The sequence below is a fragment of the Lygodium microphyllum genome, chromosome 12 (assembly GCF_053477565.2).
Source record: "Lygodium microphyllum isolate KBCC chromosome 12, Lygodium_microphyllum_v1.1.10, whole genome shotgun sequence".
Lineage (NCBI taxonomy): Eukaryota > Viridiplantae > Streptophyta > Polypodiopsida > Schizaeales > Lygodiaceae > Lygodium > Lygodium microphyllum.
The window spans coordinates 144,356,106-144,373,744 of NC_141146.1; the positions used below are offsets into that span (position 1 = coordinate 144,356,106).

Below are 17,639 nucleotides of genomic sequence, written 5' to 3' on the forward strand. Positions count from 1 at the left end.
CGTATACCAAGGCCAAAAAAAAGTCCTAACCTTAATCTTTTCCTTTTCTCTCCAGTGATGGGTTTCTACCAGTGTTCGAAATAAAATTATGTGCAAGAGCTTACAAAACCTATAAAAGCAAGAACTAGGATGTTTTTTTACTAAATTTCAAAGGCATTTTTTAAAAAATACACCAAACTCTCCCAACATCATATAACAAAAAGTACTATAAAATCAAGTAAAAAACAAACACGGCATCTTCATCATTATTGTAGTTAGAAAATTCATTTTATAAACCATACACAAATCCCTTTTTATAGAAAACCCCAGCCTGTGGTGTTACTCCAGGTCTTTGATTGCCTTTTTTTCTGTTTCATAAGAGGATTGATTTGGAATTTTGGACTAGAAACCATTTTGAGAGCTACCTGGATTTGGCAATTTTTGGTCACAAGGTGTTGATAATGGGCCTTTAGAAAGAGAGTCTGTACTTAATGTCTTGTGACTTCAGCAACCACACCATCCACACCTTCGACAACCCCCTCACCAACACTCCCTCACTCAACTCCACGCATGTGGGGAGGGTGCAGCCTTTAGGGCTGGTATGCAAGGCCTAAAATTGACGGCTGTTTTTCCTATCAAGGGCCATTTTGCCTGTCAAAAAAAGCAATGGAAAAATTTCTCTGTCAAATAACAACTCATGTTTAAAAGTTTTCCTGTCACTTTGACAAGTGTTGAAAAACCTTGCATGTCAATTGACATGCTCAAATGTATCAATCTCCTGTCATTTTTTTGTGTTATTAGTAGTAGTAAAGATAACTAGTCTAAGGAGTGGAGAGCGGGGGGAATGTTATGAGTCACGACTCATTATCAAAGGATTGTCCGGTGCCCAATGTCCATTGCCCATTGTCCACTGGCCCCAGCTTTAGCCCAAAATGAAGATTTTTTTTCCTCCCGTGAGAAACCATCAACAACTAATAAATGTAGTGCCAGTAGGTACCTCCCTCCCTCTCTCTCTCTCTCTCTCTCTCTCTCTCGGTATCTATCGACCACCATACCCAATGGGAACGTCTCCCACGACAAGAAGCCTCTCTTTCTTCAGAAAAGAAAGAAAAGAAACACGACAGACCAATTGCTCTCCCCACCCCCTCCCCTCTCCTCTCGTTAAAATTGCCCTCCTTTTATTTACATTTAAAATTTATTTTAATATTTACATTTAAAGTTTTTTTAAACCCAAGGGGGCTTGGTCGAGTGGTTAAAGTGAATGGGTGGGTGAGTAAAGGACTTAGGTTCAAGCTTTAAAATTTTAACCCAAGTTAGTTGGCATCATAATTAATATTCTACATTTTGCTTTATCTTTACTAATCAGTAATCAATAATGAATGGCTATGATTTCTCCCCCTTTTCCCATAACAAAATGACAATGGTCTAGCTAGAAAGCATGGCACACACTTGTCTCTTTTGTATTCTCTCTTAAAAATATGTATGTTTCTCTATTTCTATTTAGTTTCTTCTAAATTTATTTATTGTTATGTTGATTTTTTTATTGATCACATTGATTTAAAGGACTTCCTTTACTTGTTCAAAATAAATCAATTAGTTATATTGTAGATGACCATCCCCTGTTTTCTCCTCCATCTCCAGAACCTGTGACCTTCGCGCTTGAAGGACGATGCTCTAACCCAACTAAAGGAGCACCTGTCAGGCCTAAAATTTGAAGGTTTTAACACCCTTCAAAGGGGGTTTTGCCCTTCTAGAGAAGGGTGATATATATATTACCCTTCAAAAGAAAGGTAAGAATTTTAGAAAAATAGTTATATGCCCTTCCAAACTCTTTAAAAAGAAAAGAAGAGGTCCTCTAAGACCTTCTAAATGAAAAGTTGGGTAGCCCTTCAAATTTGAGGGCTAGCACCTGTCTTGGTGAGGCGTAGTCTGTCGCATCGAGAACAGCACCAGTCGCCCACCAGTCGGCAGGTGACCTTTTCCAAACACCGCACTGGTGTCTTCAAGAAAGCCTACGAGGCTACGAGCTCTCTGTTCTCTGTGAAGCACAGGTGGCGGTCATCATCTTCTCCTCCACCAACAGGATGTATGAGTATGCGACACCACAGGCCCTGATGGCTATGGACGAAGCCCCGATGGTTTCGGCCCAGATGCTTTTGCATCAGACCCTGGTGTTGGCGATCCGGGCCTACCCTACGGACGCCCGATGGCAGTCATCACTGCCGCTGCTCAAAGCTATGGCGGGCCTTCCAGCTATGGATCTGGTCAAAGTTACGGCACTAGCACATATGCCAATACTAGCCAAGTCCCTCCCCTCAGGCACATGAAGTGGCAGAGAAGGCACAGCTATCACGGTCCTGCCATCTCGATGTGATGGAAGAAACAACGTTAGCTGGGGATGCGCAGATCGCTCAGCTCCTGCAATGGAAGCCTCTCCAGGAAGTCGAGGTTTGTGCAATCTTTCCCTGCCTCATTCTTTTGCATCATCGTCCTTCTACATCATGGTCCTGCCACTCGATGTGGTGGAAGAAATAGCATTAGCTGCGGAATAGTGTGCATCCTGGTCCTATGTGGTGGAAGAAACAGTGTTAGCTGCAGAATAGTCTCTACTCCCAGTCCGCATCGTAAAAATTTCCATCGTTTGGTCACATCAACGTAAATCTTAGCTCTTATAGATTCCATCGAGGGAATCTAACATTTTTAAGCGACTCTGACGAATGAGACGAGCATCTGTGTATCAGGGGCAAAGACCTAATCGAGTCTTTGTGAACTCCCGCTTTTGCTTAAGGTCACTGATATGTCGTAAGGCAATTTGTTGAATTTGTTTTTTTTTTAAAAGATACAGTGTATGCGACAATTGCACATGGAGATGCTTGCGTTTTGCCTCCATAAATGCTATCAAAACACTAAGCTGTACCGTCTGCAATAGGAAGTGTACCGTCTGCAATAGGAAGAGTTGCTCAGAAACATCTATTATTGTGGTAGATACTGTGTGACCACAATTAGATTTCTCTGCAAACCTGTTTGTCAATGCGAATGCTTTGTGACAATAACACTTAGTTGCTTGATGGGCTCAATGCCAATCAGATCTATGCTAAAACTATTGGAGACTGAAGTCCCACAGTTGGCAAGTTCTTGGTTTGCTTCTGCAAAGCTCATTATTAGATTTGAGCAAGAAAACCTTGGCAACATTTGACTCTTTATTGTTTGCCTTATAAAGGGATTCTGTAATGCTTGAGTCAGTTTCATAGTATTTTGGTTTTCTTGGCGTACTCATAGGTTATAGCTAAGCCTGTATGAAATGACATTGTCATAGGATTACATGTCATGATGTCGAGTGACCATAGCTGTTAGGTTTTATTTGTTTCAACTGTGAACATGAGAAGGATTAGCTGTATAGTTTATCATCCACTTTCTTTGGCTCCCTTTTCATATACTCTCTTATGCTTGTACTTTACTGCTATAAGGGCAATGACCAGTAACTTTGGTTGTTGAGGTGACCTTAACATATCTAGACCTTGTTTGTCCTTGTCTGGTCTTTAGAACTAAGTATACATTCCATCTATGTGCGAATTGGTTTTAACACTTGGAAATTGTAAGCTTAGTTTGTTGTCTTTCAGATGCTCTACTTGCTTTTTACTTCCTTCTCTACAAGGATCCAATTCATGAGTGCTTTGATTTTACCATGATGCTTGTACTTTGATCAAACATGTGTACAATAGAACATCTAAACACATTTTTGATGCGTTTTTAAACATAAAGCTTACAGTTTTCGCAGAAAATGGATGTTTACATGGTGCAAACTCCCTCAAGCATGTATTTTGGTTATGAAGGTCTCTCTTCTCCTCTCTCTTCCTCCGTTCCTCGTCTCTCTCCTGTTCAACATGCATCGCACTATTCAACAATAAGTGTAGGATTGGTTCTTTTTCTCCCATACTCATTTAGGGGTGTCTATTGATGGGGCAGAGTGAACCATATGTTGCTACTATTGATTCTAATCAACTTGATGTATACATTCCTAGCATGGATGATATTGCAAATGAACAAGGTTTGGAAAAGGTATCTTATAATCTTATATGTTTATCATTTTTGTACTTGATTCCATATATTTTGGAGACATTTGATGTATACACATGATCTTATTTTGTTGATGTAGCCTCTTGAAGAAAGTAGCTCCTTTGAAGGACAACAATACAAGCAAACAGATTTGTCATTGCAGGTAATGCTTTTAAGCTCATATCTAATAAATTTCTTTGAGAATGTCTCTTACACAGATGCTTATACATTAACTTTTATTTTCCATAGATGAATGTCTCTAATATTGGAGATTTAAGGGATAAAACAATCACGACACACATGTTGCTTAATTAGTTTTTAGTTCTATGCTCCTTTAAAAGTATTTTCATTTTTCTTTTGGTTGCTAGAAGTAGATGTTGATGTCTTAATTTGTTTAATCTATTTTGATCATTAGATGTATGTTATTGATCCTTACTTAGAAATGATGACATTCTCTATATAATTTTCTAGTTAAAAATTTATTGTGTAATTTCTTGTTTGATATTAGCATGTCTAAGAGTAAGGGCAAAGTAGATAAAGTGATAAGGAAAAAAGATAATTTCCACGGAATTTCCTAGTTGAAAGTATATATAAGTAGGGAATGTAAAAAATAGGAAAACTGAGAGATTTCCTAGTGAGAGTACCTAGGGAATCACCTCTAGAAATTTTTTCCTATATATGGAATATTTCCTATATAGGAATTATTCCCTACACAGAAAATTTTGTATTTTTCCTACATAGGAATTTCCTATGTAAATTTCTTATGTAGGAAATATTTTCTACATAGGAAAGGTTTTATGTGATTCCCTACTTATTCTCACTAGGAAATGTCCCATTTTCCCTAGTTTTTACTTTCCCCATTTATATGTATTTTCAACTAGGGAATTCCATGGAGAATTCTCTTTTTTCCTATATGGGGATCGATGCTTATTGCCTCTAATTCGCATGCTACCCTCTTCATCCATTCTTGGCCCGCCTCGTCTCCCATTGTTCCACTTCGGCGCCTCTTACACCACCGCTCCGCCATTACGAGTCTCGCTCTCTCCCCTTCTGGAACTAGCGTCGCCTTCTGCTCTCTTGATCACTCTGTTAAGCTCTTCTCGTACCCAGGTAAGCTTTTTTTCTCTGATTGAAGTTCTCTTTTGGGCTCAGTGTCTCTTTCTACATGGAAACGATCCAGTGAATCAAGTGGACGTTCAGCGGCGCTACGCTCCTTTGCAATGCAGGAAATGTGCTCGCCTGAGTGCATCCTTTTCTCTGTTTTTCTCTCTGATTACTTGATGCTCTCGGTTATTTGTGATGAAAACTTGGATTTTTCTATTACTGCTTGTCTTAACCAAGTTGCTGCCCTCGTTTATAACAAGTAGGGGGTCTTTTGGAAAAAGCTAGGGCACCATTTATCCTTTAGTAATGTCTCTCACCTTCATGCATAGTTTGGGTTTATGAATCTTTGGGTTCCCCTCATGGGAGACTACACTACAGCTTCCTAAACTTTTTGGATCGTTGAATTTTTATAGTTTGTGAGATGGCTCGTCTAATATTAGAAGGCCTAGCTCCATCAAGTACTATCTTCTTCTACTAACATGTCCAATGCCAGTTTCTGCAAAGCAGTGCCTGGCTACGTTATTGAGTAGGTGCTCATCTAGGTTTCTCCTGTTATGCACCTAACTATGTTCATATCGAGACATCTTGTGGTGCATTTCCTAAGCTTCAACGTGTTGGAATAAAGCCATAGGTTGTTCGTTATTTAGCTATGAGTGTTGGCCTCAACTTTAGCAAAGGAGGTTGTGAGAGACTATTTGTCCCTCTCTGTGAGAATAGGCGATTGGAAGAAAGTCTTAGTAGCAATCACCAACTATACACACCCAATAAAATGCCACAAAACTGTTTGCTGATATCATTTTGTGTTATTTTTAAAAGCGAGAGAGGAGCACCATGTAACTCGTAGAACTTGGTAAGCATTTCTTCAATTGAAAAAAGTTGTGAAAAATTTAAGTGTGACACTGTTGTGGTTGGGTAGGCTTTCTTGTGACTCCATTTGTTATTGGATGACTAGTGGAAAAAGACTGGTGAGTGGTTTGAAATCTTTTCCTATTATAGGAATGCTTGAAGCATAGCTGTTTGCTTGTCTCATGCTACATCAATAATTGTCGTTTTGTTTATTGGCATAATTACAAGCATAATTTGATGCCTTCTTCTCTTGAAGTTGGTACCTTAAGCTTAGGACCAAACTGCATCTGCATCCTGTTTTCCCTCTCCAGGAAGGGTTCCTGTATGTAGGCCGTTAGGCAACATATCAAGACGTACATCAAGTCATTTACTGGATTCTTACTACATGGAAAGGTTTGGATTCTTACTGCATGGAAAGGTCCAGATGTTTCCTGGTTCTATTGAAAAACTGGAGAGTAAAGCTGCAGCAAAAGCTAAGCAAAGAAATGCTGGCTCATTTTGGGACACAGTGATGGATGCCAAAGTTGGCAGCTTCAAATTTGGTTTCTGAAATGCAGTTTTTTAGTGACCGCTATGTTTAGGCAGGTAATACTCTCTACAATCTTCCTGGTGCATGGTGAGAAAACTAACATATTTGCCTTGAGTTGTATCATGTGATAGCTTATTAGGTTCGTTGGCATGCAAAGTCAACTTTGTACCGATTATCCCATTTGCCTGCTGGTGGCATAAAAAAGTTCTCTTTGGTGCTCAAATCATATGCAAGGAAATATATTGAAGTAAAAAATTTATATTTAGCAGCCTCATTGTCTTCATGTCTTTGCCATGTAGTAGCGTATTATTTTTGTAGCTTCATACCCTAAATGTTGAGGGTGGTTGAGATGTGACCAAAATGTCAGTGTTGATACACTTGTCATTTTCTTAATGTTGGCCTCTACTTTGTGTCTCATAAGAACAGGAAGAACTTTTTGCAATCTGAGTAGGGACTCCTGCTTTTTCGAGCTCTTGGCATCAAGGGTTGAACTATGGAGTGATCTCACAAGGACACACTTGCCTCTCTTCTCTATATGGAATGCTGCGCTTTCTTTATTATTATTTTTTTACTCCATGGCATGCCCAATGCAAAGGGCTGATGTGTTTCACCGCACTACGTTTTACAAGATGGACAGTTGCTTCTTATTGCTGTATTGGCCCTAATAGCATGGATTTCAACCTGCATAGGTGTTTTTCTTTGTCCTAATGAAGGTTCTCAGTCAAGGTTGGAAAGCCACTCTCTAGTTGCAGTATCAAATACATTTGACAAAGATCTGCAATCAGACGAGCCAGTTTTTTAGATTACTTTTGAACCGAGTGCTTTCAAGTGCCACATACGATGTTAAGGAAACTTTTCACATAAAATGTCTTCTCCATCCAGTGCCTCAAGTGAATGGGCCTGGACGATTCAGCAAAAGCCTCGACACATGTCCCATGGACAAGAATGGTCTTTCTCTGAATACCTAGCTAAGTGTCGTTGGAGGGTCCTTCGCTAGAAAATGTCTCTATGGGTTGCATTTAAAGGCTGTGTTAGCTTGGAACTAAGTGCTAGAAGTGGGCCTGAATGATTATTGCAGCTCTGACAATGTCTATCTTAGTACCCAAATGTGCTAGATTGTCACACCTAGCATAGTTCTGTTTTAAGAATTTATCAAAGCAAGGTCTTAGTGCCCAAGTGTGCCAGATTGTCACCTAGAATACGTCTATTTTAAGACTTTATTAAAGCAAAGTCTAGACTCATGCAAGCCCTATGCAGTCTGGCATTATGAAGTTGTATAGCAGAAATGTTGAGAGTAGACCTGTTTTTCTGTTACTAAGCTATCAAAAAAAATTTTGCCGTCTTCCATCTTTCTACTAATGGACAGTTTTGTGGATAGAAACATTTGTGTAGCCGAATAGCATAATATTTAATTGTGGAAGGAGTGGTTGCACACATGGTCATAAGCCATAGTTGCCATGGTTTGAAAGCCTATGAACCATGCGAATATGTGCGAAATAGAGTCATAAAATGATACTCTTACAAGGTTATCACACCAAATCAATATGGTGAAGCATGCAATACTGTTATTCTTTATTTATCTCTTCAAGTAAGCCTATTTGTGACTTCTGAGGGGTGTACCTATGGTTGAAGCTTGGCTCACCCAATGGTTCATGAAAGATTGGGTGGTTCAAGCAGTTAGGGTGTTCTTTTGTAATCCTCTCAAAGTCATGCCAATTTTGTCTTTTATGGATTGGAGAATATACTAGAAATAAAAAGATCGGATGGGTCTAGCAGACCTATTCTCAAGGAAATATTCTCTCCTTAAGTGCAGCTACTATTGTCCATCTATTCTTTGTCCCATTCTATTAGATGGGATGGCTATAATATACCTCTGCATGTGGTTCCAATTTTGACAACTACGCTCTTTTCTTTTTGTTTTCAGTTGTTTCCCACTTCAAAAGGGCATATGGTAGTGGTGGATCCTCATAGACATCTCTCAATTTTGTAGGTCTTACAAAGACTGGTGCAATTGAGGCTATTAATACTTTTTTAACCCTTTATTCTTCCCAACTCCACCATCTAGTTGTATTTTGATACTCGTCGTTGATTCTTCAAGCAAGAGTTCAATTGCATATCTAACACGTGTATTTTTTTGCATATTCATTGGGCATTTTGCTTTCTCAATCTAGAAACTCATTGAACACTTCTCTTCATAGTTAGGGACTTCTCTTCATCGGGTCTGGCAATCCACTCTTGCGTAGTACCAAAGATCTTGTAATGTAAATTATACAGGGAGGGGGGGGAGAAATGCATAAGCTTAAAATTTTAAAATTACAGGAGGGTTATTATAATATACCACAAAGATAACAGGAGGTATATATTAAATAGGGCAAAAAAGGTTACATAGGGGTTTTAAAATATGCCTTTGCACGCACGTGATATCCATGATTTTGTAAGGTGGACCCCCCGGGAAGCATGTCAATCTTGCAAAAGCATCCTCTAAATTTGCCATGACAATCACAAATTTTATGTCTTGGAGTGTGCCACAAATCATCCATTAAAAATTCTAGTGCAACCCTTCTCCCCCCTAGACCCTATGGATGTCATATAATCCAACCAACCATGAAAAAACCCTTCCAATCATTTCACAAAATAAATGCTCATCCCTTGGTATTGCCATCACCACAAGATGTTTTCGGCATTAAAAGAAATTATGCTACTATGATCCATATACATATATCAGGGGTTTTCATTAACATATTCATGTTTTTGTGAACACATATTCACATCACTTGAATTTCGCTCCCTGGTAGCATGAATATGGAGTTGTCTACGTCAATAACTTGCAAAAAGCATAGAAAAATAAGCAATTATTACCATTAATTCTTTAATTAGTACCGACAGTTCTTGCATTACTATTGCTGGTATTTACAATTTAATCGATGGTAAAATACTGGCGATAGTAACATAGGTACGAGTGGATATAATATATGCACATATGTATCTACAGGCACTCTTTTATAAATTGAGACATCATGCATCATTGACTCAATTGCATGCTTCCGAATCAAATTCATTTTGAAGGAGGCATGCCAAACGTGGGTGTGTTTTTGGTAACATCTATAGTCATCACAAAATTGAATCATTTCTTTGATGATCCATCCCATCACATAGGTATCACTATGCTTAGACACCATTCTGTGACACCTTTTGGAGTTCGAGCGCAAGCCATTTCTTGCAATTGTGCTTTGCTTCCCTCTTGGCAACCCTCTCTACAAACTGCATAGTAGTTTCATCTCAATGTTGCTTTAGATGCTTGAATGCCTTCTAACTGTTTGAAAAATCCATCGTCGTGTCCTAGTCTATGATGCCAATATGACATCTAGAATTGTCGACAAAGTTAAGTAGGATATTACCTGAGTGCAAGTCAGTGTGTATCTGGCAGCCCTATTGTAAAGTTGCCTGGCCATCCACCATTGCATTTATAATATGAAGCAAATTCTTGCAAAATACATTGACTCGAGAACTTTTCTCACCCTATAGGTCTTCCTTGGGTCCCCCAGTTGTCATGTCCCTTAGTGAAATATCTGGAAAACCTACCCTTATGGATAGGCAACATTCCCATGAAGGACATGAGACTTCTGCCATTGAACAACTGTGTGGTGGTCCATAATGGCTCTTCTCGAGTTGCTACAATCACGCACACAAGCACACGATGCAACAATTGCATTTGTGTTTCTCTTCTCGCTTGTCTTATGTGAGTGTTAATATCTCCTTTGAAGCTCTTTCCTACATACATAACATGTGATGGAAGCCCTGCAGATCCTACCAATTTCACCTTATGTACTGTGCCATATGTGCTTGATCCTACTTTTTCCTCCACTTGTATTTGATTCTTAGGAATGTATACCAAAAATGACATTTGGCTTATGTGGCTTGCTACATCTTGTGCCCTTTGCAATTTTGCACCTGTTGGTGGTTGAGACGGCCCAGTGACATTCTGCTCCTCAGATGCCACTCTAATAACATCTCGTGCCCATAAGCAATAGTCAACTTCTTCTCCAACTTATGCTATCCTTAACTCGCTTGTCAGAGGGTACCATCCTTTGCTTGTGAGTGACCCACACCAAAGCCCATTGTGCAAACTTTGATGCATTAACCCGATGGCGAAGGGTGGCATCTGCATTGCACGCTTCATGGAAACACATCTCCACATTGCCTATCATGCTATCAACCCACATCAATCCATTAGTTTGCCAGTGCACAAGTTCTATTAGCTCACTATGACTAATAGAGTGTAAGGAATTTTGAGCATTTTGCAAAATGTCTTCATATTGTTTATCCCTTCTAGGCTACATACTATGTTATGCATCTCTCTTTCCTCCATTTTACAGACCCGTGCAAATAATGTGTCTTGGATACACTTATTTAGCATGGTATGTTGGGTTTTTCAAATCATTCCCTTGAGGAATACCTCGCTACCACGCTGGCAATCATGAAATCTGTAGACACAACTATCTATGATGCGTTGTTGGATGCAATCCCCACACCCCTCCCTCCACCAGCTCAATCCCATGACAGATTCCAAGGATCCATCAACATCGCCCAAGAGGAGGCTATCGATCGTGACCAAGCTGATACGGTGAGTAAATTTGAATCATTCTTGTAGAAACTTCTAGCTTCCACCATTTGTATTGGTTTGCTAATTCTATGTTGTTACATTGCCACAGGAAGTGGTGGAAGTGGATGAGTTTTCCACCCGGGGAGGCCAAACACGAACTGTGTTTGGCCGTGATGCAGCACTGGCACACTATCTTGGCCAAGCACCTGGCCTGATGGTTGTATTTCATAGCAAGTTTTCTCCTAGAGGGCAATCAGAGTTGTTGAAGTGCAAGGCCTTTTCACGGGTTATAGCGCATTCCAATATTAATCGGAATGCAGACAAGGTCATTTTGGTTCACCGTGTAGTTGCCCTCAATGCATTTGGTGCCAATATACATGGGATGGCATTAACGGCTACTGCAAAGTGCTTGGCAAAGATGGAAGTTTGAAAGCACTTACTAGTAATTTTTGGGATAGGAGAATATTAGGGAATTCTAAGGAAATAGTAGCCAGTGTCATGAAACACAAGCAAGACAAAATCTAGTCCGATATATCTCTTGTGTAATGGATACTCTTTTGCAGTGGATACTTTCTTGTAATGGATACACTCTTATAACATATATTCTTGTGTAATGGATACTCTTTTGTATTGGATACTTTGTTTCAATGGATATACTTTTGTGCTATAGATCCTATTTAATTTTTGTATCTCCACCCATGAATATTACTTATCTCTACATGTAGTTGGTTGTAAAATGCTTTTGGTGATGCTTATCTTCTTGTTGCATTAGTTAAACACACTTGCATATTCATTTTTTCAATCTTGCATTGGTCATCTATCTTGAAATTTTGCTTTACAAATTGTTTCTGATAAAAACAGTAGAACATGAAAGTGTTAATAATAGGTTCCTCTACCCAAAAAAGTCAAAACCCGCCACAGCGCGACCTGAAGGTGTCTAATGCTGGTGGAATGGGTCTGGTCATGCCGTGGTGGGTTTGCCATTTTTTGGCTCTTTCATGCCTTGGGGAACATATTTTTACTCTGTCACAAATCGTACTTATTCTTAAAAATTATGATACTGGAGACTTTGACTAAAAATCAAGAATCAAGACCAGTGAATGCAAAGAACTGAGATTGGAAACTGCATATTTATTTCATGAAAAGAAAGGTGATAACAAAAGCCTTAAAGATAGCATTGGAAGAAAATCACGATTACAATGCCTCCAAGGCAACATAGGAAGAAAGTGATGATTACAATGCCTCCAAGGAAACATAGGAAGAAAGTGATCCTAATCCTAATGCTTAAGGGGAGGGTCGGAGCGGATGCGAGTCGTTAGATGGATGTCTCTATCCATCAGCATCACTCGCTTTGCGTGGATAGCACACAAGTTTGCATATTCAAAAATACTTGTGGCCATCTTCTCTGCAGCCTCTTGGATTTCCCCTAGTGTAGTTGCACTCCACTGTACATCTTGCTTCAGTAACTGGGAGATCTCTTGGACTACACGCTAGAATGCAGCACGGGGGATGACATTCTCTACAGTCATCTGAAACTTTCAAATCTCTTGAAGGGCCTTCACACCAGGTTTCCTCTGTCTCTTGACCTTTGGAGGAGGGGTGGCTTTGGTGTGTCATTCCATGGCCTCTTTTCATGTTTGAACTTCTTTCTACACTCTTCTCTTTCCTGCTCCTCTGGCATGTCCTGAAATTTCTGTGCTTTCTCCTTCTCGAACTGTGGGTCAAGGAGAGGCTTTGTATGGGAGCTAGGATTAGGCAATGGGGGAGGGGATTGAGGAGGAAGATCGAGGACTGTGTGGGATTCATGATTAGGCAACGAGGGAGGGAGTGGATGAGGAGAATGTGGTGGGGTGGTGGTATGTTGGTCTGTGGAGTCCATAGTTGAGGAAGTAAAAAGAAGATAGCTTTAGCCTCCACCTCTTATATCTTCTCCTTTATTTCGACGGAAATAGCAACATAAACATCGAAGATGTGTTGATCAAAGTTCTGACTAAAACTTGTTTGCACCTCATTTTTCATAATTTCTCACCTCAATCTCCCCCTACCTTTCATAATTTCTCCATTCTTCTTGTTTTCTTAAACTTCTTCCTCGGCGTCGCTACTTGTTTTCATCCTTCCCTACATGTTTTCTTGTTTACCTACTTGTTTCCAATATAAATAACATAAAAGAGAAGAAGATTCTTAGTCTAAACACTTGAAGGACATGAATATTGCTTGTGTAGACTCTTGAGAAAGTCAAGGTGGTTTCTTATTGCTGGCCTCTTCTTTGTCTCTTGCTTGCTTCTTTGCCTCCTCCCTTTCTGCTCACATATATATGGTTTTTTGATATGTAGTCTATTATCCATCCCTACTTTTCATCTAGGTATGCTTTAAATTCTAAACCCTTTATTTTTGTTGTCTCTATTTGCCATTTCTCAATGTAAATATTATATGCAAATGATGTGGGGTAGGAGTAGATTAGAGTAGATTAGTTTATATTGATGTGTGAATATGCATGTGCATTATGCATTATGCATTATGCATTATGAAAATGCTCCTTCCTTTCCCCTATCCCTCCTTTTATAATACATATCCATATGCATGATGCATTATGCATTCCCTCCCCTTTCCCTCCCTCATCATAATGCTTTTTAAAGCAACAAAAGGAAGGATGTCTTGCGCTCCCAAAATGATCACAAGAGGAAGAATGTTGTGACAAATGAGGCTATCTATTTGTAACTCCATGATGTTCATCATATTGTTGTGCCCCAACAATCAGTTATAGTTTAACCGCTTTTGTCACAATATGAATACTTTTTATAAGGAAATTGCAAAAAGAAAGAAACACTACCTCTTCTAAAACCATGACAAATAGACTGAGAGGAAAAAGGATGTAGTCTAAAATGATATCAATGAGCAACATAAGCTGTTATTGAATTTGTTAAACCTTATGCAATCATATGTCTTTCAAGACTTGCTAGTACTTGATAACCATGTCATTGATAATACTCAACTAAAGAAATATAAGTTTGGTCAAAGCCAATTTCATCCTTGTTAGATTAGATCTATCACCAACAACTGGTTTTTTCCCTGCAGATGATAGTTGATTGATGATGCTTTTCATAAATTCAATATGACTTGGCATAGATGTTAGTCTTAAATTGCAATTTAATCAAAAGATTATGTAGATATAGAGAATTTTTCAGTTTTCTTTCCAAATTTTGTGATAAGATAATCTCATACAACTTGTAACATTGGTACTGCAAATATGTCTAACATAAGAGAGTCTTTAGGATAGAGTATATGTACCAACAAGTAGCCTTATCATGATGATTCGAATTCATATGGTTAATTTTACATTTCTCAAAATTATCAATTTAAAATAGAAGAACATTAGTCTAAAAGGGTTTGTAGAGTGAGAAGGAGTTGACAGAGTATCAAGAAAATTCTCCACAAGATCATTACCTTCTTATATAAGTAATATCTCTGCCTTCAAACCATAGAATCCTTGACCTTCAAAGAAAGGAATAGAATGTTGGCCTAAAAGAAACCCATTCATAATTAAAGTGTTGGCCATTTTGATAGGAGAGATGCACGATATGCACAAAAAGAAGTTAAAAGAGAAAACCTACATCACATAATTAATGACAGTCTTTGGTTTGTAATTACGACATCAACATTGGAGACCTACTGTGGATGTGCAACGAAGTGGTGGCATTGTTGCATACATACACATTGGGAATGCGGTAATGCATCAACATGTACGTGAAGCTGTCACTTTCGGTTTACCATGGAAGAGGAAAAGAGAGAAGAAACATGATACAATTGTGAAGATTGGAAATGACTCAAAGGATATTTACAACAAAAGGTAAATGGTGTGATACAATATTCATGGAGAAGGGAGGCTTATGTACTATGGAAAAGAGTGGAAGAATCACAAGTGAAGTGATGGGAGGGAGCATTCTATGTAGACTAAGGAGTACAAGTGAGGGAGAGATCATCTAGGGAAATGGAAATGAACTAAGGAGGTGGAAAGGAGCATAGCTACAAGTGGAAGGTTGATGGAAAATGAGGAGACTGTGTGTTTCCATTACAAAGAAAAGAGCCTTCTTAAATAGGCAAGGTGAGGTTGTAAACCCCCAAATGAAATAATGCTACTTTTCCAAGTTTATTTTTTTCCAAGCCCATAGTCGGCCACACCATGAATTGAAAGCGACAATAGTTGGGCTTCTTTTTCCCTATGCTCCAAACCATATCTTAGACCCTTTGATTTGATTCCCATTATTTTATATTTTGGATGGGTTGGCACAATGATGCTTTGCCACCTCAATCCTTCTTTCCTAATATTTTGTCCCTTGGCCCATGGGTGACTCATGATTCTTGTCCTTCCAATTATTTATATTATTGGACCATTGACTAGCTTCCCTCTCATTAAATGTGGGTGAGGTGGAGGCATGACCCATTCAAGATTCTCCTCCATCTCATCACCTTTATGCATATAATAATGCACACACCTTAACCTATATGCATAAATCAAAATATGCTTGCCTACATGGAGGGTGGCACATGGAGCTCCTTGCCACCTCAACCATGGGGGCATGGACATGTATTATTCTATGAAACTAATGCCACACATGCATTCACACACTTATTACATTTACAAGAGCTCTTTTTTTTTGGGTAACAGATCCCCCCCCCTGGAGCTCCAAGAGGAACACCAAGGAAAAGGGAATTCTCTTGCAAGAAAATCTATCTTGTAACATCAACAAGCTTGTTTATTATGTTTCATATGATCGCAATGAAGAAAAGAACACCATGCACAAAAAATCTTCATGCAGCATCATGTAGATCTCCCACGGATTTGATAGAATCAACCATATTCTCAAACATCTTCACAAAATCCATCAATAGAACAAAGAAAGCAAAGGAATACACCATCTTTGAATGGAAATACATCACATAGTATTCATCTTCAATATCTTCATAGTCTTCTCTCTCAATCTCTCACATATAATCACTCTGTTTCAGTAGAATTGGCTATCTCTGACTCTCTCTCTCTCTCCATCAATAATACATCATATCCTCACTACAATCTCTCAAAATCACTCTCAATAATCCTTCTTAGGCCGTGGATACCCCTCCCAAGAGGTATGTCTGATATGAAGGGTCATCAGAGCCACTACAATGTCCTTTCATAGCTCACTACTGTCACTTCACTCCAGTCTTCACTTGAGTCTTCAACAGCTACTTCTTTCACTTCTTTCAGCTCTTTTGCACTTGTATTCACCTCTTTCCAAGGCTAGAAAACTTTCCCAAGCTACACTCTCATCCAACAGAACACATACAGAAGCATACAGAACAGTCTACAGAATAGTACCAGAACAGCTATAGTACAGAACAGAACAGAAACAGAAGCTCTACAGAAGACCTACAGAAGGTTACAGAAGGTCATCAAAACCACATAACTCATACTCAAACCATTCCAAACTCTCACAAACCATTCAATAAGCTTTCACAATATCTCAATCTTCATCAATCATCAATTCATCCCTCCTTACAAAAGACAATCAAAACAAAACAGAAGCTATACAGAAGGTATACAGAAGCAATCAGAACCTATCAAAACATCACAGAACCTCATATCTCCATTAATAAATATCATGAACTTCCAAAACACAATCAATATCATCCAAAAAACTCTCAAACCACTTCCAAACCAATCAATCATCTCATAAAATCAACCATTCAGCTCTCAAAAACAACAAAAATCAGCCAAAAAACAAGTCATTTCAACACTCAACATATCCCCGCACTTAATAAGGAAACGTCCTCGCGACCCAGGAAAAAGGAAATACAAGTTCATTTAAAAGCTCAACTTTGATCTTCAATATGTCTTCAAAAACAATCCATCCAACCACGACCCCAACTTATAACCTGTATCTAATATAAAAATACAACGAAAGGAAAACCCTTTATACATTAACACTTCTTATCAAGCTAGAAATTACAACAAACTTGTAAAGGATATAAGAGTTTTCTTCTTCTTCTTCATCATCAGCATCTTCAACTCTCCAACCACGACCCCATCACCACAATTCTCCAAAATGTAGCTCGCAAGAAATCCAATCCAATAGGCAATCACCACATTCTTTTTACATAAATGAACTCACAACACAAACACTACACACAACACAACCATCTGAATGACTCCTCCAAAAAGAGAGATTTTCATTAAAAAGCATCCACCATACATTGGAAAAGGTATCAATGAAGATGATCCCTCTTGAAAGATTGAATGATTGCGGAAACAATCCATAGACAAGGATTCATCTACAAATGTTTTGGGAGGATTTTGAAAAAACTGAAGACAGCACATCCTTTCCAACAGGACCAGGTATCTGCTAGGCAAACAAAGGGCATGAAAATACAAAATATCCAGCTGCTGGGAATCAATGCTCACATTGACATTCATGCACAACTTTGGAATAGGCTTGGAATCATTATGAGAGTGCCTATGCATATACGCCAGGTACCAAGCAAAGT

The 17,639-nt window shown here is 38.8% G+C and overlaps 1 protein-coding gene across 1 annotated transcript; it reads left to right on the forward strand.

The window, feature by feature from the left end:
• The first annotated feature begins 2,324 nt into the window (after positions 1–2,324).
• Positions 2,325–6,535, forward strand: LOC148028393 (uncharacterized). The gene is made up of 5 exons (XM_087689953.1): positions 2,325–2,427; positions 3,758–3,812; positions 3,946–4,038; positions 4,136–4,198; positions 6,404–6,535. Exons 1-5 carry the CDS (start codon positions 2,378–2,380, stop codon positions 6,533–6,535), a joined length of 393 nt encoding a protein of 130 aa, XP_087546079.1. The 5' UTR covers positions 2,325–2,377.
• Positions 6,536–17,639: the final 11,104 nt, after the last annotated feature.